Source organism: Temnothorax longispinosus, chromosome 1 (genome assembly GCF_030848805.1).
Source record: "Temnothorax longispinosus isolate EJ_2023e chromosome 1, Tlon_JGU_v1, whole genome shotgun sequence".
Taxonomy (NCBI): Eukaryota; Metazoa; Arthropoda; class Insecta; order Hymenoptera; family Formicidae; genus Temnothorax; species Temnothorax longispinosus.
Genome location: NC_092358.1, coordinates 25,012,708 through 25,040,172, shown reverse-complemented (window position 1 = coordinate 25,040,172; position 27,465 = coordinate 25,012,708). Strand labels below are relative to the sequence as shown.

Below are 27,465 nucleotides of genomic sequence, written 5' to 3'. Positions count from 1 at the left end.
ATAGTTGCATAGTCGATCCCAATAACCGTTTTCAAATCAAATTTATCGATTAATTATACAATATTATTAAAAATTTTACGCAGTATATTTCTTAATTCATAATAATTAATTATTACATAAACAAAATAACAAATTTAATGACACAATATATTGTATATTTATAACAAATAATTCAATTCGTAAACAGTGAATGAGCACTGCGAATACCGTATCATAAATGTAATTGTATCATCATAAGTCATTGAGAGACGGTTGTTACATGGTCAGAGGCCTCAGATAAGAAAGTCAAAGTAAGAGTAGGGATGATAATGTTGCGTGCATGCCGCCCGGTATGCTCTCGAACTCCGAGCTGAAGTGTGCAACGTGCCGTCTTTCCGTCAAGATGCGAAACATCCTTAGCAACGAGCTGTATTGATTTTAAACAACAATTGACGGATTTTGTCTTGAGCTGCTGGACCGTTCAAACATGTGTCCGCGCTCTTCTGTATCGCGACGATAATAAACGCTGAGTTAAACCGCAGTGTTTCCTTTATTTCCGCGAGCGTCGGGAGTGCGAGCGCGTGAGTGTCTGTGTGTGATTGAGCGACGTGGCCAGCGCAACAATAATATATATATATGCGAAACGCACAATTGCTCTGTGTCCCTACTTCTATACATCAGTCGATATACTGAGGTTCATCAAGATGGGTATCACAACATCGTGGTTTCGATTATTTATAATAATATTTGGATTGCTTGTACTGTCCTGTCAATGTCGCAACTTGGACAGTAAGTAGAATGGATTATGTTTTTATTTCAGTGTATGCACGTTCTTTTTGGAGTATAAAATATACCGAAGTATCAAATTCTACAAAATGTTTAATAATTATGCCTCTGAATAAATTATTCGATCAACGTACGTTGCATCTTTTATTCGTTATTGATAATTAATTTAACTTTTTTGCAAAATAACACTTAAAATTTCAGGAATATCTGTGAAAGCGTGAGTAGTGTTTCAGGATACTTTGGGGCATATAAAATCACGTACGTCGCCAGAAATTCAAGCAAAAGCAGCTAAAGATGTCGCGGAAAGACTGCTGGGCAAAGAGATATCTAAAATGTTTATTATGATGCTGGATACCGATTTGGGACCTGTTGGCAAAGATACTTTCAAGGTGCAGTGTTCGTTCTCAAGTGCAAGAGCTACACATTTATTCACAAATACCTATTTGCAAAAAAAAATAATCCGGCATTGTTGAGTGACTTCTTTTTTGACAGATAACAAAAAATCCTCTAGGCGAGATCGAAATTCGCGGTACTTCCGGGGTGGCAATCACATGGGGTTTGCATCATTACTTGAAAAACTATTGCAATGTTCATATATCATGGGACGGTACGCAAATTGCGCTGCCAAACACCCTACCGGAAGTTTACGTTAAAGTTATATCGAACGATAGGTGAGAACAAGCGATATTTGATTTGTGATAATCTGATATATCGAATCGCCCATGACACAGCGTATGTATAATTTACGTTATTCCGTAACTTTACAGATTCAGATATTATCAGAACGTGTGCACTGTGGGTTATAGTTCAGCCTGGTGGCAGTGGCAACAATGGGAAAGAAACATCGATTGGATGGCCCTTAATGGGATTAATCTTGCCCTCGCTTTTACCGCGCAAGAGGCGATCTGGCAAAGACTCTATCAAGAATTGAATCTGATGAAAGAGGAGATCGACGAGCACTTGGGCGGACCTGCTTTCTTACCCTGGTCGAGTGTTTATATTCCCCAAATTTCTCCACGTAGAATTACAATAAAATATACTTATTGCGATAACGTAGGGCGAGGATGGGCAATATTCGTGGTTTTGGTGGACCGTTATCATCGAATTGGCATAATCACACCATACGTCTGCAGCACCAGATTCTTCGGAGAATGAGAGATCTCGGAATCGTTCCAGTATTACCGGCATTCGCCGGTCATGTACCGCGAGCGTTTGCCAGACTTTTTCCAAATGCTAATATGACGAAGATCGACCCATGGAATAAATTCGAAGACAAATATTGCTGGTACGGTCAAAATAATCTGGTTATATTTCGTGCAATTTTCTCTTTCCTAATTGTGATCTTGTTTAAAATAATTTCTCGTTCCGCAAAATATATTTATATAACTATATAGCTAAAATGTTGAAAATAGATCAATATTCTCATATTTGCTATCTATCGGATAAAAATATCTCGAATAAAACTTGTGTTTAATTATAATAAAATTAAATCAAATAATAAACTTTCGACTTATCTAAAATAATTGTTATTTTCAGTCCTTATTTGTTAGAACCGACGGATCCGCTATTTCGTATGATCGGAGAAAGATTCCTTCGAATGGTAAGTTAAAATAATTTCAATAGAGATGAATGATGTTCAGAAGTGAAGACATGAAATTTCATTGCTACAGTACATTGACGAGTTTGGTACTGATCATATTTATAATTGCGATACTTTTAACGAAAACGAACCCAGCAACAATGAACTTATCTATTTGAGAAACGTCGGCTACTCGGTTTTCTCGGCCATGAACGCGGTTGACTCTAAAGCGATATGGTAAGTAGGTAAATTGAAGAACAGATAGTTCTCTCTCGTTCCTTATTTTCGACATAAATATTAATTAAATATTATATATATGTACAATATATATAATATAATAATCATGTTTCTACATCAGATACATCATGTGCGACTTTTCTAGGTTAATGCAAGCTTGGTTGTTCGTGCACGACATTACATTTTGGACCAAGTCCAGAGTGAGAGCTTTCCTGACCTCGGTACCCACGGTAGGTTCGGAATATTAATAAATATCGATCGTACCTCATTGGCAAGTACGAAGCTATAACGTATAAATGAATAATTTCTGCAAGATACAGTAAATTATCTTTCATGTCTTGTAAATTTGCTATTCAAATAATAATGTAATAAATTCAATGTATCTTGCTAGTAGGACAAATTTAATATGTAGAACAGAGAAAAACAAGGTACTGATACAAACAAAAAATAGAGAATTATTTAAATACATATTTATCTGTTTTCTTTCTCATTGATTAAAAAAATATTTTTTGTATATCGGCACATTATGTTATTTTACAACATTTAACGTGGCTTTAAATTGCTGTACTAAAATCAACCGCAGGGACGAATGTTGGTATTAGATCTACAATCGGAACAGTTCCCACAATACGGCCGATTAAAATCGTACTACGGTCAACCATTTATTTGGTGCATGCTGCATAATTTCGGCGGCACCTTGGGAATGTTTGGCTCCGCGCAGATCATTAATCAGGTATATTAGAAATCTATGTTGTCCTATATGTCGCTTCAGTTCTTTTTAAGAGACTAAGAATATGATTGCCTTTCGCTACTTGCATTGTTATTTGCATCGCGTGCCAAGATGTAAAAGAATTATTTCAAAACTTTAACATAATCAATTCTTTTTCTTTCAAACGTATCTTGACTTTTATAATTTTATAAAAGATATAATTCTATACCGCTTACAAAATGTTTTGAATTAAAAAAATAAATCTTTTTCTTATGCCAAGCATCGCGACACAAACGTGATTAAACGATCGCATACCTTTTTTCAATATTTAATCCTTCACAAATACATAATTTGCTTAATATTTTATATCTTTATTTAATAGTCAAGAATTATAATCAAAAATGAATTCAAGAATCTTTTGATAATAATAATGAGAAGCATTAAATTCTGGAGCATTAAAGAATGTCCTATCACATAGCCATTAGGATAATGAATTGGGTACATAGATTGCAGAATAATCAGTCAACTCTTTCTTTCAGCGCACGTTCGTGGGTAGAAACATGAATGGCAGTACCATGGTGGGTACCGGTCTGACACCCGAGGGTATCAATCAGAACTATGTAATTTACGAACTGATGAACGAAATGGCGTATCGTCACGCGCCCGTCGACCTCGACAATTGGTGAGGACGCGCTTCTCATGTAATTCAGAAACAGTAGATGCGACGACCGGTTTTCGTTGAAGAAGTGTCGTCCGTCTTACCGTGTCTCGATAATCTATCGACAGAGTCGGCGTCTAATTCGCGATTAAAGCGAGGTTACGCAAAAAGCTGCTTAAGCTCGTTTGATCGATTAAATTGATACGACAAGAGGATCATTGTGATCGGCAGGTTCGAAAGTTACGCTACTCGAAGATACGGCGCATGGAACGAATATGCGGTGGCTGCTTGGCGACACCTCGGCAGAACAGTTTATAATTTTATCGGCACGCAAAGAATCAGAGGGCATTACGTTATTACCAGACGGCCGAGTTTAAATATTTCATCATGGGTAGACACATATATTAATAATCACAACTGATTTACGATCGTTATAGGATTATATAATTGGATTTCCAATAACGCGACAGGACATAAATGCAAAAGCTCGTTTTCATTTTAACGAGGGACAATTAAACGAATAATGGAAATTGGTAAAAATTACGGGGACGTTGGGAGAAAAATTATTCGAATTAATTACATTATTTTAATTGCGTATCAACATTAAATTAAATTATGACATAAAATGATTTCCTTTAATGCAGATCTGGTATGATCGGAAAAATTTTTATTCTATGTGGAACGTATTTCTAAAAGCGAGATATGGTAGAGGGAATAACACTCTCTACAGGCATGACGTGGTTGATATAACCAGACAAGCTCTCCAACTAATGGCCGACGATATCTACGTGACTATATTAGACTGCTATAACAAAAAGAATATCACTGCTTTTCGGTGAGTATATTGATACAATGTCAATATATTTCACAATTATATAGACGCAATATTTTTTTAACATTTTTAAACACAGTTTAAAATCGAATATTAAATACTGTAACTTTCTAAGAGAGAGATTAGAGATAGGAAGAGAAAATCGTTAAAATATGTAATTAATATCATAAAATAAAAGTATAATAAATATCTTTCAGTACGTAATTAACAGCTAAGTCTGTTAAGTGTTTCGTTTAGTCAGCACATAATCATTGTTACATGAGAATTCGCAATATATATTTGAAAAATGCTTTACAATTTTATAATAACTCCATAGATCGTCCGCGAACGCTCTGTTGGAATTGTTCGACGATCTCGAATCTATTTTGGCGTCAGGAAGTAATTTCTTGCTGGGCACCTGGCTAGCCCAGGCGAAAGATATGGCCGTCGACGAAGAGGAGAGACGATCTTACGAATATAATGCAAGAAATCAGATTACCTTGTGGGGCCCAAATGGCGAGATCAGAGACTACGCCAACAAGCAATGGTCGGGGGTGATGGCGGACTACTTTAAGCCTAGATGGGAGCTTTTCCTAAAAGCCCTCGAGAAATCACTGGTCCAAAGAACCAAACTCAACATCACTGAGATTAACGACAGAATATTTCACGAAATCGAACAGCCCTTCACTTTTTCCACGAAGATTTATCCGATAGAGGCAAAAGGTATTTATAACTTTTTAATTTCGATTTTCCACGAATGTTATATCAATCATTTTTATTTGACTAGCAGAGTTCTTCGTTACTCTATTTCTCCAGTTGTTCTAACAAGTGCATTTAATTGCTTGCACTGTTTTGCATCAATTTTTTTGTGGATTACAATTCAGAGTTATATCATGTTCCGTTTGTTTTATAAGATTATTGAAGTACAGTCTTTACTTATAGCAAAATATCTATAAAAAAATAGTACAAAATATTAGTTTACCAACATTTAGAAAAAATTAAAAAGTAGCAAATAAATTTTTAAATTTATTTTTTATTAACTTTTCGAGAATCTAATCAATTTTACTTGCTCTCTTTTCAGGCGATACTATTGACATAGCAATGAAAATAATTTCCAAGTGGTTCAAAGGAGAATCAGCATCATCATCATTATCATCATCATTAAAATCGTCAAGTATAAAGACATGCTAAAAAGAGATCTTTTTTCTTTTTTTATTTAGATAAGATAAGAATTATATTTCAAAAAATATATCCAACGAACATATAATATATAATACATATGTTTAATAAATATATATTCTAATATTAATAAAATTGTTTTCAGTGAGGTCATACTATAAATACGCATTTCCTAAGCTTTCACATTTACATTTATTGAATAAAAACATTTAGAAAGTTCAGTATCTTTCTATGATCCATAAAGATATAATAAAAACCTTTTCATTTCATAAAAAAAATATATTTTTTTTATTGCAATGTTCGAAACCTTTATTTCTAAAAATTACAAAAACGTTGCAACTGTTTTAAAAAAATTAGAGCGTATAACGTAACGGAAACAGACGTCTCAGATCCATATTGAGCGCACTGGCAGGATCGTCGAGATCACGCAGCGCCTGCGACGTCCTCATCTTTGCGTCGTCTCTGGTGAGCTCGTTCCGCTCTACCACCTTCTCTAACAGCTGCTTCAGCTGCGGTCCGACGCCACCCTCGGCGGATGACTGCAAAATTTTCAAAATATCATCCGTATAGCCAGCATACCGTGCGAATCCTTGCTTCCGCGCGTCTTTGCTGAGGGAGTCATAAAGGTTCGCCAGTTGTTGAAGAGCCGGCTTAGACGGCACTTTGGAACGCTTTAAGTACTGATTCAAACTTGGACGCGGCACTTGAGCTACTCTCTCGCCAAGTAAACAGAATCTGTAGCGACAAAAGCAAAGAAAATCTTTATTAAATGTGTTTTTCTTTTTAATGCTTTTTGATACCAGTATTTGCGTACTGTTGTGCTTTCTCTTTCTTTTAAAGCTATGGCACTTAGATTAAATCGTTCTTTTTATATTTAATTATACAATATACATTCTACTCATTTTTATTTCTAAAAATAAAAATTAGATACTTTTAAATGTAAATGCAATGTATATAAAGTTATTTTTTTAAATAGAACCATATATACATATATATATATATATATATATATATATATATATATATATATATATATATATATAATACAAGATTCTATCCTTGAATCGTCTTCCTTGTATATGTAATAATTATAATTTTATAATAAAAACGTTATCACCTTGTTTCTTCTTCTTCGTCCTCAATTTGCTCCGACTTTTCAATCGATGTTCCCACACTCTTCGACTCGTCGCTACCGTCAGATTCCTCGCTAAATAAGGATGTGGTTGTCCTCACGATTCCGTGAATTTTATCCACGACGCTGTCGACGGACGGTTCCGTCTTTTTCTGATCATCCGACACTTGCGTGACAGAAGCCTGTGTCGATTGTTGTTGCGATACAACGTCGTGTCGCGGAGTTTGTGTTGTCGATACTTCGCCGGAGGAGCGTTCAGTATTTGGTGATTTTTCGGCGCTCTCCTCCGAGACTTCTTGATTCGGTTCTTGGGTCTCCTGTACGGGCTCCGGTAATTCGTGATTCGTTTCCGGAGTGGCCGGTAATTCGTAATTCGTTTCAGTCGTCTCTTCGTTCACTTCAGGTGTCTCTTTATGGTAATTATCGGATACAACGCTCGCTGTCGAAGTTACGAAGAGTTGAGCGATTTCTGTCGAATCGTCGTAAATCTTAGATGATCCTTGACTCGATACCTTATTCGCCTGAGTCGAAGTTAATACCATGGGAATATCTGTCTTCTGGTCATGGACTTTCGCGGTCGTAGCAGTTGGAATTATGGAAATTCCCTGAGGTGTCGTCGATTGCGGTTGCTGATCTTTCATCGACTGGGTCGTCGATGTCGGCGAGGCAGTTACTGTTTCTAACTGCAATAATTCTTCCGCTTGGAGCAGCTTCAATTGCTCGACCGCGTGAAAAATTACCTGATTCAGAAATGGATCATATAAATGGACTGGTTTTACCAATATTATATATTTTTCAAAAACTTGATGTATACAACATTTTACTGAAATAAATAGAGATATAAAGATAAGAGTATACAGAATCCATATAATACTTTTACACCATTTTAATAAATTTTATTTTGTTATAGTATATTAGATTAAAATTTATTAGAATTATATATAACTTATTCAAATTTTTAACATTTATACTATTTATAAAAAAGTATAAAGTTAATAATAAATCGCTACTAAAAATAATTAAAGCAAGAAGAAAATCAAATATGTATGATAACATGTTAACGAAGAAATATAAACACATACAATATTTATACGGATTGTTACGCGTGAGACAAGAAATATCGCAATTATACGCAAGAGAACTTGATGTTCAGAATTTCTTATCAAATTTAGTAATGAAGTATAATGACTCACCTGCATGGCAGCGGGGAGATACGAATTCGAATATACTGGTGTTGAAAAGGCCGGCGGTTTCCTAACGATTCCGGCGATAGCCTGAAGAAATGAGGAATTTTAATTAACATTTCCGCTAAAGCACGCAAATACACACGTTCCAAGCCGTTAGACGCGATTATAGCTGTATAAGCGGGTATTTAAATCATTAAGCATAAATTAAGTGAGATTTATTACTATTTACGTTAAATATTAATGTTAATATTTACAGCGCAAAATTGTGCAAAATTAATATTACAAGTTGGATCAAGAATAAAATTTACATTTTTCATATAAACATCTTAATTTTTGTTCAAATTATGTAATAAATTTTGGTTATGATAACGCTTTCATATTTTCGATATATTGAGGTATAAAAATAATTATTTTCTGTAATTTGATATGCAGCAATGCCGCTAAATAACTCAATATCTCACTGATGCGAATATTAAATGTTAAAAACATATCGTAATAATAAATATCACTTACCTGCCGGAGAATCATTATCACCATCAAACTACATAATATCTTCATGACGAGTTATTTCCTTTATCAGTCCAAAATAATTTCCACGTCTTCAAAATGCACCTTGTAAAAGTTCACGAATTTGTTATACTCTCTAGCATAAGCTTATCATAATTCAGTAACGAGAATCACTAAAAAATTTTAATGCCTAAAACTATCAAAATCGATGTAAGATGTATCACACTGACCTTGAAAAATCTCAAATCGAGATAAGAAATGATATTCGTGAACAATTCTGAAACCACTCAAATTAAACAATTTGAATCTGAAATATTTTTAAATTGTTTTGCGAGAAAATATATTTCCGAAGGTTTCAGACGACCGCCTAGAAATCCACGATTTTCACGGACTATGTCGAGGTTCGCAGGCGGCCGTTGGGACAAGACTGGTCTCGAAAAGACTCATAACGGTCCCGGGTCGTCCTCGGCGTCGCGCACCTCTACACTCTTACGCGATCGCATATGTAAACGAGCGGGTCCCTATACAGGATTGTTAATTGCGTGACGAGCCGGCTAGGCGCACATGCAGCCGCGAGCCGGTGTTTATTGGTGCCGATGGGTAAATCACAGCATGATGCCTAAACTAAGCCATCATCCGTATGCCATCCACGTTTCGCGACGCGGAGTTGACGTACTTTCCGCTATGTGCACTCGTCCTCGATCTCTCTCCAACTGAAATATACGGTTTATATCAGGAACTGTGCATATAATTAGAATTGCATACACGCACTGTTGGAATAATATACCTAAAAGCAACATTATCCTGATCAAAATCGTAACAATATCAACAGTTTTTTAAGTTGCAATTAATTAAACATTTAGAAAATTTTGCAAGATATGCTTGGAAAATAAGAAAATTAGAAATAATAAAAGTTTTGGATTCCTTGTCCAGTTTTAAAGACGAATTTCATATTTATGATAATGTAATTATTTAATTGCCTGAGATATTTAATAAATTGCAAATAAACTTATTAACCACTTTTGAAGATAATTACTATTTGTGCAAAGCCAATGTTTAGCAAAATAGCAAAAACAAAAAAGCTAACACTACTTTTACGTAGTGAAAATATGTATTCGCACTTTGCGCATGTACTATTATCGCTGATCTATAATCCAGTTATTCCCATAGCTGTATTCGCTTCTTCCATTTTCCATTTTAATTAACTCCGAGGTTTAATAACTCAATCACTTCACCCTTCCGAGCGACAGCATTGCGCTTTTTTGTTGCATTCTGTCGTTTTAACTTTTCCTTTATGGCACAAAATCAATTTTTTTCCCAAGTAAGCTACTTCGATAAAAACCGATTTAAACACAGTGAGATCAACGCAAAAATTACAAGACTTTCAGATCACAATATCATATCAAACTTCTTGTAACCAGAAAGTTTAGTTTTTTTTTTGGTGTCTCCTTTATAATTTTTTTATAATCTCTTTTGTTTAAATCTTTAAAAACTTCTGTACGTTTTCTCAAGCAGTCATTTTTACATTTCGGATACATGTCATCTCTACTTTAAATTAGCCATGAATCGATGGAGTTTCGATTTTCGACCTTCACAACGATTTCGCGAGAACGGTCCAATAAGAGTAAAATTTCTCGGCCGAAAACAACTCTTTCAAGGAGAGTCGGTCACGGCACTTCATCCCAGAACAATCGACAAAAATGACCCGACCGGTTTTTCGAGCGACTCACGTATCATTCTGTTCGCGACTTCGAAAATGTCGTTGCCTTATTAAAGACTGCTCTGTTTTCACGAAATTCGCGCGATTTCATAAAAAACAGAGTCTCATATCTCTTGTGTTCCGCGAATTAAAAATATTTCGTATTGACAGCAAAAGTTGATTCTGACATGATAGAACAGGCAGCTAAAATAAAACATTCTTTTTGGGTTAAAAACTTATATTGCAACAAAATACCAATATTTAATATAATAACATGTATTCGTTAAATATTGCGTGGTTATTAAATTGTTAAGTAAAAATAATTTTTATCTTACTCATGCAGTTTAACAAAATACAAAGAAATTTCTTCAATTTTTGCTATTCATTATTGTACTAGACGTCTTGTTCCTATCGTTAAAATACATTTGTGCATGTCATAAGATAAGACACAACTATATTATCCAAGTCACCAGTTCGCTTCGCTGTTGTATTTTCAATCAGTTCAGCATGTCATTTTGGTGCAAGGTTGATACGAACGTGTTCGTTGTAAAGTCAACAAAAACAGCGTTCAGTATTCATATTGACTTTTCTCAGAATGTGTGCAATGACTGATATTTTTCTTCGCGCATTATTATTAAAAGAGAGAAAAATTGTCGAGCAAACGGCATTAAAAAACCTATAGAGGCGATTTAAAATAATATCGTGCCGCAATTATATATTCAAGTTTAATGATTGAGTAATGACCGCGTACACCAAATGTTTATTTTCATCGAATCTGGGACTGCGTACCGCGCAATAACGGGAGCATTTCTCTTCGCGATTTGTTACTTAACGAAATACATTTCATGATTGCGACTTGATGTCTGCCGCTATAACACGCACATGTGGGCGCCCTTATGCGATTATATTCTGCTTATTACGCGTGAGACGGCATATATAAATGGTGTTAAAGCATATATACGATGTGTTGCTCGTGAATTCTAACCGGTATACTCCGTATCGCGAGAATAAGTTACGTAGAACACCGTCAGAGCTTCCTTACCACAATATTCTATCTAATGATGGCAAAAGCGACAAGATTTATGTGCCTGTTACTTGCGGCGGTAAGACATTAACCCGTAAATCTCAATAATTTGCCTTAAAACTTGACAGCATATCATATGGACCTCTATTAAATTTTTTTGTCAAGATCAATAATATAATTTGTTTGTTAATTAAAATAAAGTTCTAAATTTATGACGTAAAGTAAATTTAATTTATCTGTTTTCAAATTTATAATTACTCACCGTTTTACGAATAAATATGAAAGTTTGTACTGTTTAAAATATTTATGAGTTGAAAAACGTTTTCTCTAATATAATTTTAGATTCATCTAATTTTATTACATTACATTTAAAACTGCTTTTATCATCTATTTTATCATATTTAAAGCTGCTTTTTGAGTTTAATGGGCACGTGCTTGATATTAATGACATTGTCGATATATGCAGGCATTATATTAAGTATAAATTAACTAACTCTTCGATAATGTGCTATCGTGCAATAATGAAAGTAAATGAAAATTTCTAAAGGCTGCAATAGCGCAGGCGAAACCGCTGAATCCATCGATCGATGAATCCATCAATGAGATCGATCATGATAACGCGAATCTGCAAAAAAATCCATTCGGATTGAAGAAACAGCAACGGAATTCTGCTTTGCCGACTAACGAGGCATTAATAAAGGCGACCACGCAAATTGATGCTACAAACTCGGCAGCTGGTACCATGATCGACACAACCGTACAGTCCGTAAGCGTCTCTTTGTAAATTAATATTAAAGTCAGAGTACTCAGAATTTAGATTGCAACCTTTCCGTGAGATAGTGACGTCTCACGGCTCCATTCCACTAATTATAATTATATTTTTAATGAGTATTGTTGACTTCTACTTTATTTCAGTAATTGGATAGCTTTATTCGCTAATTTCCTTTGCAGAAATTACTCGTCATCAATTTGGCTCATTAACTAATTAATCAAAATCAATCTGCCGCATTCAATTATCAATTAACATATTCAATAATTAAGATTATATACGTAATTATAGCATTAGTATGTCTATGGTATTAGTATGCCTAGTTGAAATACGACAAATTAAATTGATAACAAAGCTTATATAGTTTTTCCTTATACTGAAAAATTCTCTTCATATATATATATTGCAAGTAACATATTCTCGAACTAATTAACTTCACAAATAAAAAAGATTCTGTGTAACTTCCGTAGTTTCCCTTCGTATCAAGAAACCATGTTATACAAATGCACTCGAAAAATACTGACGTAAAATCAACTTTTTCGGCAATTAGTTCAAGGAAAATTCCACAACAAAACCGGGTCCATTCTCTTGGTTCCTGACACCGTTAGCGCAAAAAATACAGTTTTCACCATCATTCCTGCAAGATCGCCTGTTATTTTTGAAAGAGGCGCTAAACCATCTGGGCATCAACGTGCTACAAAACGTGACAGCAAAACAGCTAACTGCACCCACCGGTTTGGTGCATTTCTTGGGTCCGACTGACTCTGGTTTCTATACGAATCGGCTGGAACCAGCCGGTTTTCTGGGTGGTAACGGCTGGTTCGCCAACAAGGGCGGCATTCTAGGCGGACCGGGAGCTATAGTCTCCACCGGCAGCCTCCTCACAGATTATCCAACTGCTTACAGAAAGAAATAGGACGACCTATCGTTTATTCAGACCGTCTGTAAATAATCGAGGAGCGAAAACTGCGCTTTTGCATGTAATATAGTTCCGATTGAGCAAGTGTTCTGAAAATTTCAGATTTGTCAAGTAAGTCACTTACTGAATGTCGCAGATTCATCATCTTACATTTTAATCGAGACTTCAAGGAGCAAAAAGCAGTGATATTAAAAAGCAAAAAGCAGTATTTTTTCCATAGCTTCTGTAAGAAATTACTAGTGAAAAGCTGTGACGAATTAAGCTTGAAAAATGCAAATAGATGATATTAAGTAAATTATTCAACTCAAACACTATATATCATTTTTATATATATTTATAATTTATTATTATTATTATTATTTATGTATTCCCGTAATGCAATAAAGCAAATTTGACGAACTAAAGCAAAAGTATCGTGGGATCAGAATCAATTTCTATTTCTTCGCATACTACAGAATAGTTATCAGATGTTATATCGTTAGCGTATATTTTATGCAATTTTTTCGACAACAGCAACTCGACTCGCGCTCCGAACTTTTAATAAGACGCGATTCTCGAGTTACCAAAGACGGGAGAACGAGGGAGAAAAAGAAAAAATATATTATTAGCCGCGCGAAAAATGTGCAGCAATGCACAGCAATGGAAAGCGCGATGCGTTATTGGAAATGCATAAGATATCCGATATCTCGCGAATTCACAGGGAACGGCTACGCGCTCATCGTACTTTACCGAGTTGGACGCCGCGCAAAGCGGAAGGAATTTCATTTCTGCCAAATTGGGATTCGATCTCTCAAGCCCGGCCGATGGTCGACGGTCCCCGACGATCGGTGTACATACTCCTCTCGTCTACCGTCTACTACTCCCGATGCGATTCCACTACCTGTAATCCGACCATGCTGAAATATCGCCTGTTACACGAGCGATCGCGTGCCGACATCTCCAGAGACGAGGTTTATTAAAACCGATGACTGATTTGTGCGGTTGGTATCGCCGAGGAAAAACGATGCTCGTCAAGCATGTTTGAGATGTGTGATAATTGGTAATGTGACCTATACGAGATCAATTTCCCTTGATGCAAAAACTAATCTGATTTTCAAAAGTAATAACAATAATATAACTTTCAGTCGTGTTCTCTTCATTATTCCAAATTCCAAATTTTCAAACTTTTTATTATGTTCACGCATTGTGTATGTGTGTGTCGGATTTTCTATATATGTTTTTTTCAATTATTATTTTAAATTTATTGTTTCCTAATTTTGCCAAATTCAGGATTGATAACATTTTAATTGAAACAGTTACGTGACGGACGTGCATAAAAGTGAATAATAAATTGCGGGAGAATTTCTCAATCGAATTAAAATTCGATCTGTTTAATCCGGTCAGTAGCCATATTCGTCGTTTCCAACTAAGATTAAATCTGTTTACTGCAATGTCTAGTTCAATACGAAGGAGGAGTAGCACTTGATAAATTGGCAATAATACGCTGCGCCCCGCGCCCGTACGAGCTTGTGTGTAGCTACACCTGTATAAGCAGCCGTGATCGATGAGAGTGGCGACGCAGTTTGCAGCGCCGTGTGTGTCGCTTATAGATTAATTCTGCATGTCAACAGTTTGCCGTCACGCTTTTATTGACTCGTTAATATATGATTACAAATTATGTAAGCTTTTCCTGTTCAAATATTCAAGAATATTTCGAGCGACACGGCTGACATTGAATTGATTAAGCTGTTGCAATTGAAAGTTAATTATTCTAAAAAGACCGTGCATCACGGTATTAATAATATCTGCATTAATCGTTTTCTATCCTGGCTATTTTACGTTGTTTACCTCTACGGTGCGTTCAGAAATTTATTACGTTGCTATATAATTAAGTCGTAACTGGGGCAATGTTAGATGTGGATATACTTAGGAAGTAATCTATGATGCACGCAAATTAAAAGATTTTTATAAGATCTGTAGCTAAGGGGCAAAATGATTACATTGGTATGTAGATCATTCTTGATATAGTTCTCGATAAGATCAATCATTTATTTAAAATAATTTTTTTATCACCTGCACAGTAATTTGCATTTCGTTATTAATAAATGCTCTACCGGAAGTTCCCGATTATCGTCAATAACAGTACGTAACCTTTGAACGCGATTAAAAGTAATATATCAATATACATGTCTTTAATTCAAAATCTACGATTTACTAAAAATATCAGTGACAAGTGACTTAAACAAAGTTATTAAAAAAATTAATAACTCCTATACGCGCAAGAGCATAATTTCTAATTCAGAAGCCGACGAGAGATTAGATTTATTAATTGGCTGCCGTTGAGAACTTCGGTTTTCCAACAACTACGTGTACATTGCCCGTAAATCGAAGTGTCATTATTAACTATAATATAACTGTGATAACTATTGCGATGGTTGCTACTATTACAATTGCAAAACGAGAACGTGGACAGCTGTGCTGACCAACGCCAACGTTGTGTGCGTGAATGAAACTTTCCCGAGCCGAGCTCGACTGGAACACGACGAATCGTTAGTGCAGCTCGCGGAACTTTTTAATTAGCGACAACAGAGAGAGAATGTTACAATGGAAAATCCGCGTCGTGCGATTGGACGGGCTTGAAATGGTAATCGATAGATCGTATCCGAGGAAAAGAAATGACGTGGACTATAAACGGACTATAGCCGACTGTGTCCGGTAAATCATGTCGATGTTTCGAGGTTGAGGGAAAAGGCAAGACCATTGAGAGACTCTTTTCGGTATAACGATAATCGCCACGAAGAATTTATACAAGGTGTGTTAGGCAAGGTCTTTCGATCGGCGAGTGGGCGGATTAGCGACCGCCCCGCGGCTCACGAAACCGACGATGATACCGCTCACGATCGCCTAGAATTAGGTGGGTCAACGAACGCCCGCGAATCGATGTTCGTGACGTAAATACGCCGCTATTTCGCCCGTAACCTTGAACATAAACTTGAAAACTGGTTTGTCTGCGAGCGAGGGAAATTTTTCGCGCGATATATGTACGTGGTTGACGTAGCGAGGAAAATTTTGCCTATATATCTTCGCAAAGTTAGCACACCGTTTTCAGAAGTTTGAAATATAATATATTTCTATCAATCATATCGCAATCCTGAAGATGGAATATTTCAAACTTTACTTCAGATAGTTTGGGTGAGTAGAAAAAACTATAATCAAGTAGAAAATTATTAAAATGTAATTTAATTATTGTGTAGTGTATAATATAATTAACATTTTATTTAAAAATCTAAGATAATTATTTACTGATAAATAAATTAGAAATAAGAAATGTTTCACTAGTTGATATAAGAATTTTGGAACTTTTTATCATAAAAGTGAAACTTTTCAAACGCTGGCACATTGTGAGACTCTCAGCCTTCAACAAAGTCGAAGACGTAAGTCCTCTCATATATCTCTACAGGTAGTGAGAATTTGCCTGTAAGTACTTTGGGTGCTAAAATTGGGCACAGTCATTAGTTACATAAAAGAGTTTGGCTCAAGTAATTGAGAGGTTTATAAGGCTTAAAACTTTACACTATATAAGAACAATATTCAAAGGTGCATACATTTCTTTTTTTCCGTTGACTTCTATGGTGATTGTTTCAAAGAAGCTGCAGTCATATAAATCAAACGTATAAACACAATAATTATTTCTGTAAAAATAAGCACAATTAAATATAAATGTATGACTAATTCAATCTTAATCAATCTCGTGTTATAATTTCAGGGGCATATTGCATGACCCTGGAATTACAACACGATCATGAATTTGAGATAAAATTATTGCACCGTAAAATAATTGTACTTTAACAAAAAACTCTTTAATTATCCAGGTGACAAGATCGGCTGTCAATAACACTGTTAATAACGTTAAGCCAACATTGCTCTTTTTAGACAATTATTTTTGTAAGAAGGAACAGACCTTTAATTGATCTTTGGATGATACCGGTCAACTATCAATTACATGGTCAACGACTAGGCTTGCGTTCGTCCTCAACGTTCACGCACCCCCGAGCATCTACGTCGGATCGCGAGTGGGTGTCACGAATGGGGTTTGTCGGGAAGAGGGAGCCGGTGGATTCTGGTGGGGATGGAATAAAATCTCCGAGTGTACGGGGAGGCAGTCCAGTCAAACCAGTCAGTCGACCGAGCGACGCGGGTAGCGACGGTCGATCGTCGTCGATTTCCATTTCCAATCGACTCCGCTCTCAAACTCTCGTAGAAAAAGCCCTGCGAAGGACAGCCGAGGAAGGCGGAGGAGGGTTGGTGATCATGCGTATACGTAGGGAGAAGTAATCTCGCGTCGAGTACGATGCCGCGAAAATTCTCGCTCCAAACAACCCTACGACAACGACCAACGCGTATCTCGATCGGCTCGCACCCCTATCGACGCGTCGCGCTTTCGATCGTGAGAAAAAAGGGAGAATCCGTCAATCTGGTCGACTATTCTCAGCCTATCGGTGTCCTCGGCGAAGAGCACTCTTTCTTTGCTGAAAGGGATTTCCCGGCGCGATTAGTCGGGAGAGAAACGAAGAAGGAGCAAAGTTCCTGTGAGAGATTGCTACCCTCGTCTGATATAGCGAGTAAGTAATAAGAACATTACAACCCGAACGGAAAAGCTCCCACCCGCGCGTGTTGCACTGCTCTCGATCACGCTCTCGCGTGGACCGAGAAGGGAGGACGGACGTCCACGTGTGCGTGACGCGTAGATCGCGAGAGTCGCGTTTGTTTACGGATCTGTTGCACCGACAGCACTACAGTTCTGTTCAAGTGGCTTTGATTGACCAATTCCGGCTCTTTTCCTACACAACCCTAACGCTAATAGTTACATAAAGTTTACCTAAATTGCACGAATAAAAGTCAACTTCGCGCTATTTTAAATAAAAATTGGGAAAACAAATTTTCAGCTCGTTAGTTTTTAATCGTACTTCAATAAATTTCCACAGATATCGAATTGTTCTATAAACTCCGTTCTAATTTACCGAAAATTTTCTTCCTCTTTCTCTCGCTGTCAGCTATTTTAATCTTTGTGCATCTATATAAATGGAAATGTTAAATAAGGGCTTCTTGCAATATGTGCTTGACATAAAAATCTTCCTTTCATATATCTAAGAAGACATAATGCACAAATGAGATGACCCAGAATCAATATTTACGTGGAGTTTTATCGTTTCTCCTTTTTCTCGTTTTATTTATTAAATGTAATATTATATGAATATTATATATATTATCTGACTATATATTTTGGATGCATCTAGTATTACAACAGAAAAATTAGTACGAAAAACATTAAGATTATTATCGCTAACTGGCATTAATGTAAGAAGCTGATCTATTCTAAACATGGTTCTCACGTCAGCCTCTTGATTATTGCTAACAATTGTTCCTTTTCACTTTTCTTAATGCTTTATTTGTTTATTTTATTGCTTGAAACGATTTATCAATCTCTCGCAGGCAAAAAATCGCATTTTGTTTAAGGGACTTTTTTTTGTTCCTCTTGTACTAATCAAAATAATATTTGAATTTATGTATATTAATAGAGAGAAGGAGAACGAATGAGAGAGAGAGAGAGGGGGAAGACAGAGAGAAAAAGAGAGAAGGAGAAAATATCAAAACGTTCGCAAACTTATGGTGAACATGAATGAGGACAAATGTATAGAATAGATGGATTTCCTATTTCCTAGAATTATCTTATAAGCTACCGTTCCACAAAGATTCTCTGAATTTTGCATTTGGCCCCCTTTTTACATATGACAAAGCATAATCATAAAGACAAAGCTCGAGAGATAAAATGGAAAATTAGTTGAAAGTCTTTTAGTTTTCGTAGAATAAAACAATGATTCCGTGTGTGTATGTGTGTGTGTGTGTGTGAAACGCTTTTTACTCTCACACTACTTATTATAATTACAGAATACAGCACGAAAAAGCAATTTTTCAAATAATAGTTGTTAATATGTAATGTCATATATCTACATGCACCGTGCATGCATACAACAAAATTTATTATTAAATGAAAAGAAGAAATAAGTTAAATCGTTCTAGAAAATCTAATAAAATAAATATTAAATTATATATCCCTTTTTACATCAATTGAATTAATGTTATAAAATTTATTATCTTATACAATTACTTATTTATATTGTTGAGTAATTAATTAAGATATGATTCATTGTTTAAAACTAATACGTGGTTTTCAGTATTGTCATTAGAAAATACATACATATACTACTTTTCCCGGAAATTTTTACTGAAAGAAATTTCATTCCTTTGGCCTGCGTCACAACGTTAAATTACGCAGAATATTTCGTTACTCTTCTAATATCATAAAATTCTTTTAATAGCATCTCTACATCTTTTTTTTTAACCTTTCAATTTATTGACTCACACAAATGACGAAAACTAAATAAAAGATTTATATAGTAAGATATAGATTATCCTTTACTCACGGATATCTTTTATTGACTATACTCACTATACAGTAAATTGCAGCTCTCTAATACTATCTAAATATCTAATAGTAAATATTCTGGCCACTAAACTTCAAGATAAATTTCTATAAATTTCAATAAAGTTTAGTTAAACTAATCGATGGATATTTACATATTCTCTTGAAATTTGGTTCACAAAGATTAAAAGTATTGATATTAAACAAATACATAATTATTAACGCTAACAATAAGATATTGAAATAGCTTATACTATTTCGTTTAATACAGTTTTAATTACCACTAATAAAATTATGCTCCATTATCTCTTTTCCGTAAAAAAACATTAAAATTGAAGTATTGCATTACATGCATTATATGGAAAAAAAATTAAAAACTGAAAGGATAAGCATACGCGGCAGGTGAATAAAGATATTATTTCGTACGATATTATGTGAACGTGAAATCCATATATACGCAAGAAAATGTCCGTACATTGCAATATGTGAAACATGAATAGGTATACCAACGTATTTTTAAAAACCTGTCGTATACATAATTAATATAATTAAAGTTGAAGAAATGTGATAAACAAGGTCTGTTAACGTTCTCGCTGAAAAAATTTCCAAATTTGCTATTTTAAATAATAAAAGAAATAATTTTGTGGAATATTCTGTATAATGTATAATGTTTTATGAAAACAGCTAAATTCTTTCATGACCAACTATCATGCATTATTTATTAATTAACTATTAACATAAAAGAAGCAATTGCATTATATTTGATGAACACGCTAACGATAACAATTTTTTTAAGAGTTAGTTATAAATTTTGAGATAGCTGAAACAAGTTCCATCTATAATAACATCATGCCTTCACTAATTATTAAAGTATCCATGTCTAGCGGTGTTTATCTCGTTAAAGAAGTTTCCGTAATTCCGACATCTGATTAAGAAGAAAGATATTTCTAAGAACTCGAAACTTTCGAGATCAAAAAATGAGAGACCAGATTACGTTAAATCACGAATGAAGTTTGTGTTAACAGATGCGAAATAACATTTCGTGTTTATTTTACCATTATGTGTGTGTATTGTGAGCAGAACATGACAATATTATCGATATTATTATGTATTCATTTTACGGTCGTTTCTCTAATTCACCAATGCGAGCAAGCCGTGTTATATCATCAATTTCTACTTGCAAATTAATGATTTTGCTCCCTGCAAAAGTCATTAATACAAATTACCATTCTCATTTCAATACATGTAACAAGTAGCGATATAAAAAGAGACAATAGAGAAGAAAATTTTAAAATAATATATCGACCATCGATTTTCTTTTCATAAAATGAGATGTAATATTTGTAATCGTGAAAATAATGTAATGTAAACAGTGTCAGAGAGAAAAAGGATTCTTTCATCTCGATTGAATTTCGTCTCGAACCGAACACTTGACTTATCACATCCAATTCGCTATTATCCCTAATCACTCGATCTTCCGGGACGTATAAATTCTGACCTTGTTAAAACTAAATTAACCCTGAATCAAGATAATCTCGATGCTTCTATACATTTCGCATCTTTCCTTCGCGCGAAGAGATTTTCATATCAAGCGACATCGCTGCAAATCCAAGTGTGTTGTTTTAAGGACGTTCTCTCGTCCTTATACTAGAGAATATCGATTTTCTTAGGAATTACTTAAAACTGTGAATATACGTTAATTTAGGTGTGCTTTATGCGTGGTATAAATTTCAGTACCTCTTCCGGTATAAAAAATCAAGATACTGAGCCTCAAAATTTCAATTTTTACTAATGAAAAGGTTTTCCAGGCCAAACGGTAAGAGATATGAGGTTGGCCAAGAGGACCAAAGTTGCTCCTCTCGTCGAGTTCTATAAGGAAAAAATGCCAAAACTAAAAAAAATTAAATTAAAAAAAATTTTTTTTAAAACTTTGAGGCTCAGTATCTTTATTTTTTATACCGGAAGAGGTATTGAGAGAAAGAGAGAAATTTATACCACGCATAAAACACACCTAAATTAACGTATATTCACAGTTTCAAGAAAATCTTAAGAAAATCGATTTTCTCTAGTATAAGAACGAGAGAACGTCCTTAACTGAAGCTCTTCTTACACATCATTTCTTGCCGTTTTAAATCACGTCATTTAACATGGTTGAACGTATTAACTTTTAATTTAATACGATTAAACGTGTCAATTTAACACGTAACAAAACATGTAAAACGAGCTTTAGTCAAATATGTTATTTCTAGACATATGCGCGTGTAGAAATAACACACTTTTGGATCTACAATGATATTTTCGAATGTTACGCAAAAGTCAAATCATTCACTCTTCACCAAAAGAACCAAAAGAACCTTGCTTGACATTTCGCCACGGTGACAGGTAATATAACGTAATTCATTGATGATTGAAGAAGCGTTCGATCGGTATCGCGTGAGACATTATTCGACTTTAACGTCAATTTTACTGTCACATCCTAATGTCGCTGCGTCCTACGTCTGTTAATAATAGAAAAAGTAGGCTTATTACCGCTAAACGGCGCAGCCAATTTCTAAATAATTTCCTGAATTTGTGATAAAGAGGCAATAACCATTCCACTCTCAAATTAGGAATGGAACGTACATCCTTTTGTTATATCTTCTCAACGCCGCATTTGCTTTTCCGTACTAGACAAATTCGTCCTAGACAGCTTTTGCCGTATTTATTTCGCTTAGACGCGTAATTATACCCGCGTCACCGCTTCGCAGGAATCTCTCTCTCTCTCTTCATTCTTCCCAGCCATATACTCGGAAATATAATCCGCTCGGTGAACATTGCAGGCTCGATTACGCAACATTATTATGCGGTGGCGACGAATTGCGAATCAGGGAAGTGACGTAATCTCACTCGATTTTGGATTGCGCGACTCGATCTTCGTAGAGATTCAACATAGGTACACCCTATTACTTCTGAATTCAGTCAATTACATCTCATTGACTTTACCAGCACAATATCATTTGCGTAGGCGTCGCATCTCTCCACTTTAGCTCTTCGTTATTCCGTTATTATTCAGGGCGAAGCATATATATATTACGGACGCCCGCATAACTCCCGTTTATGTAGAAAGCCCGAACAAATTCGCGGCCGGAGCTTCGCAGCACGCAATCCAGAATCCAGATCAAAGATGATTATATATCTCAAACTTCTTCTCGATAATAATTTGATTATATATTTATAATCTGTGTTCGGTAATTAACAAAAATGAAAACATGTCATTGAAAACAATATTATAATCTGAGATTAGCAGAGAAGCCATCCCCTTATCGGTATTTATATATCTTCCAAAGTAAAAAGGTGATCATTTTTATTTCACAATTTTTTAACTTCTTACATTAAACATCTCTGATAATTAAACATTGAATTAATAATGGTCCGCCGCTTGAAGTTTATTTTGAGAGTCCTATTAGTTTTATTTCTTCTATAACGGCCTTAAAATTTTATCAACATTATGTTGCGGCATTTTGTGCATCCTAAAATGTTTTCGATGCTTATATTAATGACAGCAGCTACACATACATACCCTTTACGAAAGTAGTTTAAGTTCAACAACCGGTGAGATTACAGGAAAAGTGAATTCCCAAATCTGAGAATATGTTTTTGCTCTTCAAATAAGATGCTCAAGAAAATCGATAGGCGCGTCAAGGACAGTTTCGCGTACTTTCGTGCCATCTCTTCTAACGCGCGCTTCATCACGCCGCGCCGCGCCGCGCCGCGTGCCGAGGCCGGCCTGCACAGAATTGCACGTGCAACTTCGTAATGAGCTGTAATAAGAATCGACCATGCACAGAGCTGTGGTCGATTAAATCCCATTACAACTCATTACGGCTTACGAAACGACTACCGACAACCGCGAGACGCAAAGAACAGTATAATGAATGGTTCATGATTATTCAGCTATATTGATTCAATTCATATACCGCGTATGAAATAGACGTTTCTATTGATTAATCTTTTCGTTAGTGTATTATAGACAATTTATCTTCAACTGCATGTAAGCTCGATTCGCCAACAGATGTGAAGCCAAACAAAATGAAGATAGCGCGGTTTGAAGTTCGGAAAGACGATGACTAGGCATCGGCGGTCGTAAACCCTAAGATTCTTTGTGACTATATAATAAAAGGCATAACGCGGAAGAGAGACCGTGTGATACGAGCCGACTGGTTGTCGCGGTTACGTAGAGTAGAGTCGTCCTAAATCGATAGAGCCAGAAGCGAGAGCATTGCCGGCTGGGACACACGACCGTGCGTCGTCATGCATGTAAAGAGTAGACTTAGACTTTGACTTCCACATTTCTTCTTCATACGCGTTTACGCGTCAGTTTTACTCATTGTCAGTCTACTTTTTCCATGGCACTCTGTCGTTTCATTTTACATTTTTATTTAAACTCAAACTCGTATCCTTTGTTATTTTACTAGGACGCATGTATTACTGATTATTATTTCCATCGCGGTAATTACAATTAAAATCTAATATATAAGAGCACACACACACATAAAATTTTTTAATAAATTAAAATATAACAATTATCGATGCAATTAATTATTCGACTGTATGCAAAGAATTATTTTCATGAAATTGTTGTTAATCAATAAATACATGAAAATGCCAGATTTTAAAAGTGTACATTTTAAACTAATTTTTTATAAAGCCAAATAACGAATATTGAAATAACTGGCGCATTTGCAGAGACAGAATAAAATACGTAATAAATATCTTCGATTAAAAAATATTGAAAGTTAATTTCAAACAATGTCGATGTTGCATGATTAAACATAGCGTGCATAACTGTAGTTTTGCTCGAAATTCTGGATGGTGTAAATTATTCGAGGCTGCAAATGCATATTTACAGAAGCCGCGTTTAGGTATGTCAAAGAGGGCACGTAACTACCATGCGAGACAAACGCGGACTGCAAGCGAATATATACCTTTACAATATGGTCACAGAACGTATCGTTCTGGAAATGGGCATACGACTATCTCTCTAAACTCGGCCCTTTCACCAATTTAGACACATAATAATGTGCGCGCAATCGAACTATAACGCCACGCGTCGCCGATGCGACGTGACGTAAAAGCCAGCTCCTCATTTAAATACATATTACCAACTTCGGACACCTCTGTATCTGTTTCCATCGACAGATATCATTGTTCTGTACATCGCCGCGATACAATGCGACAACCATAACAAACTACGTGGTTGTACACGCGGATATTCCCCGTTCTGACGAAGCGTGGGACCGTTAATAAAGAGTATTTCCCTCTATGCGTGCTCCCTAATATCTATATATCCAGCATGAATTTGATGGTCGAATATTTTCTTTCTTTGACAATAAAATTACAGCTTTTAGATAATCTTTTTTTTCATTATGCTTTTTATCGCTATTATAGCTCGTACTCTTTATTCATTATTGCACTTATCGTTTTACGTTCTTGTTGACGACGCAAAATGTCTGAGGTGTTCAATTTCATCTTAAATAATCGACCATTTCCCGGTACTCCATCAGCGCATACTTTACGCCGAGGCTGAAATGGGAGGCTGGTTAAATAAATGCTCGCGTTCGCGAAGTAGTCGTAGATAGCGACGTAAATTGCTAAACGCGAAATGTGGAAATAGAGTTCCACTGCGTCATGCTGCATCAACTATTTGCGAAGACACATCGTCGGTACATCAAAGGCGTCGAGAATAGGTGCGCAAATCGGCGACCGGGTTTGGTCCTTTGAATATAGCGCCCGAGGAGGTTTACGTAAGCGATGACAAAACAGGCAGCCTCTGTATTTGCTCACCATTTTGGTGAAGAAAGTTTTTAATGCTGTCTCACATGTCTTTGCAGAGTTTCTTTCTCTTGGTTTTTTAACACCATATATTGCGAGAAAGAGAATCCGTTATGCTTTTGCCATCAATTTTATCTTGATTTTAGGTGATAATAGTCATTTTTCATGGTAAATTTTTTAATTTGTGAAATTTGCTATAATAGTACGATTAATTTTAAAACCTAAAAGAATATCGCATAGAAAGCAATTAGAAAGAAAATATTTCTTATAAATATCAAATCTAAAAAGAGCATGTAATCATATAATTACATTACTGGCATTATCTATGGTTGTTGTGCTATATCGCGGATTTTCTTAAGTGCTTCAAGCCTACGTATTTATGAGATGCGTGGCCTTTTATATCTTGTACTTTTCGTAGCGATGACGGCAGCAAGCGGAACGAAAATACTCTCTCTTCCGTTTCTGCGAGTTAGAGCAGTCGCCATCTTTCAGTCACGATTCAGGGAGCAGAGTGATATTGTTTGCCTGTCCAATATTTTTCGAAGAAAGATAATCTGTCTAATGGCGCTATGGAGAGAAAAGAGATTCTCGTAAAATTCTAACATGAAAATCAGATTAACTGTATCAGTTTTGATAGCTTCACGACAAAGGTTTATAATATAGATTATAATCGCTGTAAAGAGAATAAGCTTTTCCGCGACACTGTCAGATGTTTTCTTTAGGGACCATCTTATGTGACATTTTATTTTACTATAGTAATATGTATAGCCTTGAATTAAAACGTTACAGTATATGATTTACAGATAAAAAAAATAGAAATCATCTATTCTTCCAAGATTGTAGATTAGAAGCACGGTCAATATTATCTTCTTAAAGATGTAAGAATAAACATTTATAAAAGAAAGCGCAATTTTTAGAGTTTAGAATATCCAATGTTCTTTCACGGCATGAAAGAATAGTATTTTTATGTACATATGTAGCTAGGAAATACGATGTGATTCTGTGGCTTAAAGATAAATACACGAATTATGTTCATTACGTTCAGCTATTTCGCTTTGCCTCCAAGCCACAGAATGACGCGGGTTGTGGTGGCTCAACGCTTTACCTAACATATACTCTAATTCTAATATACTAGGTAAACATATCAAGCGCAAAATTAAACGCCCACAGAATTCCAGGTAGCCCTAAATCTACAACCAAACCCTCATATAATTTTACTTAGTTTTCACTTCACACTCTAGTTATATATACCTTCTGCAAATAATTAAGTTCTATTATACAGATTTCATTAACGTAATAATTGTGCATTTTCACACTGCGTCGAATATTTCAGATACGCTTATTTCATTAAAATATATATACTGCTGGTATTCTCATATAAAAATTAAATTAATAATTAACGATCATTAAATACGTATTAAGATCATGTATATGTTTTGACATAAGTAGAATGCAACAATCTTCCCGCTTTTATATATACGCATTATATGTTATCTATGATATTGCATCAAATGTTTCAATGCTACATTATATCTGATTAATAAGATCCAATAATGCAATTTTTGCACGTGTTGGGGGCGCGCCGGTAAATATTAATTCCGAAATAATAATCACGCGAGGCAGGAGAATCGCAATCTCGCGTTACGAGCGCGATACAATATAGGATTGTGCCCAACCGGAGCAAGAGCACGTTGGAATTGCCGGAATACAATTGCGTCATGTTATGCTTCTCAGTGCATTCGAGAGAATCATGTAACACGTAGAGATACCAACTCTCAGGTGCACCGACACGTTACGCAATGCACGTAGCTGAAACGACCGATTGAATCTGACAACGTGCGTATACCGCAGTTCGCATTCGCAGTTTGCCATACTAAAATCCCTTAATTAGATCGTCAGCGCGGTATTTCGAGATAAAAAGTGGAAAATAAGTCAGTCGATCCGAACAAAAGAGCGGGAGAATCAGAATCGAGATACTTTTTAGTCCGCCTGAAAGAAAATGAGATGCAACTGCAA

The 27,465-nt window shown here is 35.5% G+C and overlaps 5 protein-coding genes across 8 annotated transcripts in view; 3 read left to right on the top strand and 2 right to left on the bottom strand.

Moving 5' to 3' along the window:
* The window catches only part of LOC139820820 (WD repeat-containing protein 18), a 187,759-nt gene that overhangs the window by 109,227 nt on the left and 51,067 nt on the right, over positions 1-27,465 (bottom strand). The window lies entirely within an intron of this gene.
* Naglu (N-acetyl-alpha-glucosaminidase) lies at positions 324-6,100 on the top strand. The gene is made up of 14 exons (XM_071790722.1): positions 324-768; positions 991-1,154; positions 1,258-1,436; positions 1,533-1,751; positions 1,823-2,050; positions 2,302-2,365; positions 2,436-2,581; positions 2,727-2,811; positions 3,165-3,314; positions 3,830-3,972; positions 4,180-4,339; positions 4,593-4,783; positions 5,097-5,482; positions 5,841-6,100. The coding sequence occupies exons 1-14, from the start codon at positions 684-686 to the stop codon at positions 5,948-5,950; spliced, it is 2,310 nt and encodes a 769-aa protein (XP_071646823.1). The 5' UTR covers positions 324-683; the 3' UTR covers positions 5,951-6,100.
* Positions 6,221-9,218, bottom strand: Impe3 (Ecdysone-inducible gene E3). Of its 2 annotated transcripts, none has more exons than XM_071790746.1 (5): positions 8,995-9,218; positions 8,771-8,856; positions 8,264-8,344; positions 7,056-7,810; positions 6,221-6,673 (listed from the first exon to the last, which is right to left on the bottom strand). In XM_071790746.1, exons 2-5 carry the CDS (start codon positions 8,813-8,815, stop codon positions 6,292-6,294), a joined length of 1,263 nt encoding a protein of 420 aa, XP_071646847.1. In that variant the 5' UTR covers positions 8,816-8,856; positions 8,995-9,218; the 3' UTR covers positions 6,221-6,291. The 2 variants fall into 2 exon arrangements, with proteins under 2 accessions (XP_071646847.1, XP_071646837.1); XM_071790736.1 differs by having other exon boundaries at positions 8,771-8,869; positions 8,995-9,217.
* Positions 12,023-13,470, top strand: LOC139820931 (uncharacterized; the record flags this gene model as incomplete). Its single annotated transcript, XM_071791555.1, has 2 exons — positions 12,023-12,259; positions 12,813-13,470. Coding segments are annotated over 2 exons (597 nt in total), but the record flags the coding sequence as incomplete, so codon positions are not given.
* LOC139820731 (calcium/calmodulin-dependent protein kinase kinase 1) overlaps positions 17,319-27,465 on the top strand; it is a 69,129-nt gene continuing 58,982 nt past the window's right edge. For all 3 annotated transcript variants that reach the window (XM_071791226.1, XM_071791216.1, XM_071791206.1), the window contains exon 1: positions 17,319-17,776. The gene's annotated coding sequence lies outside the window, so the exon portion shown is untranslated. The remainder of the gene's footprint in view (positions 17,777-27,465) is intronic.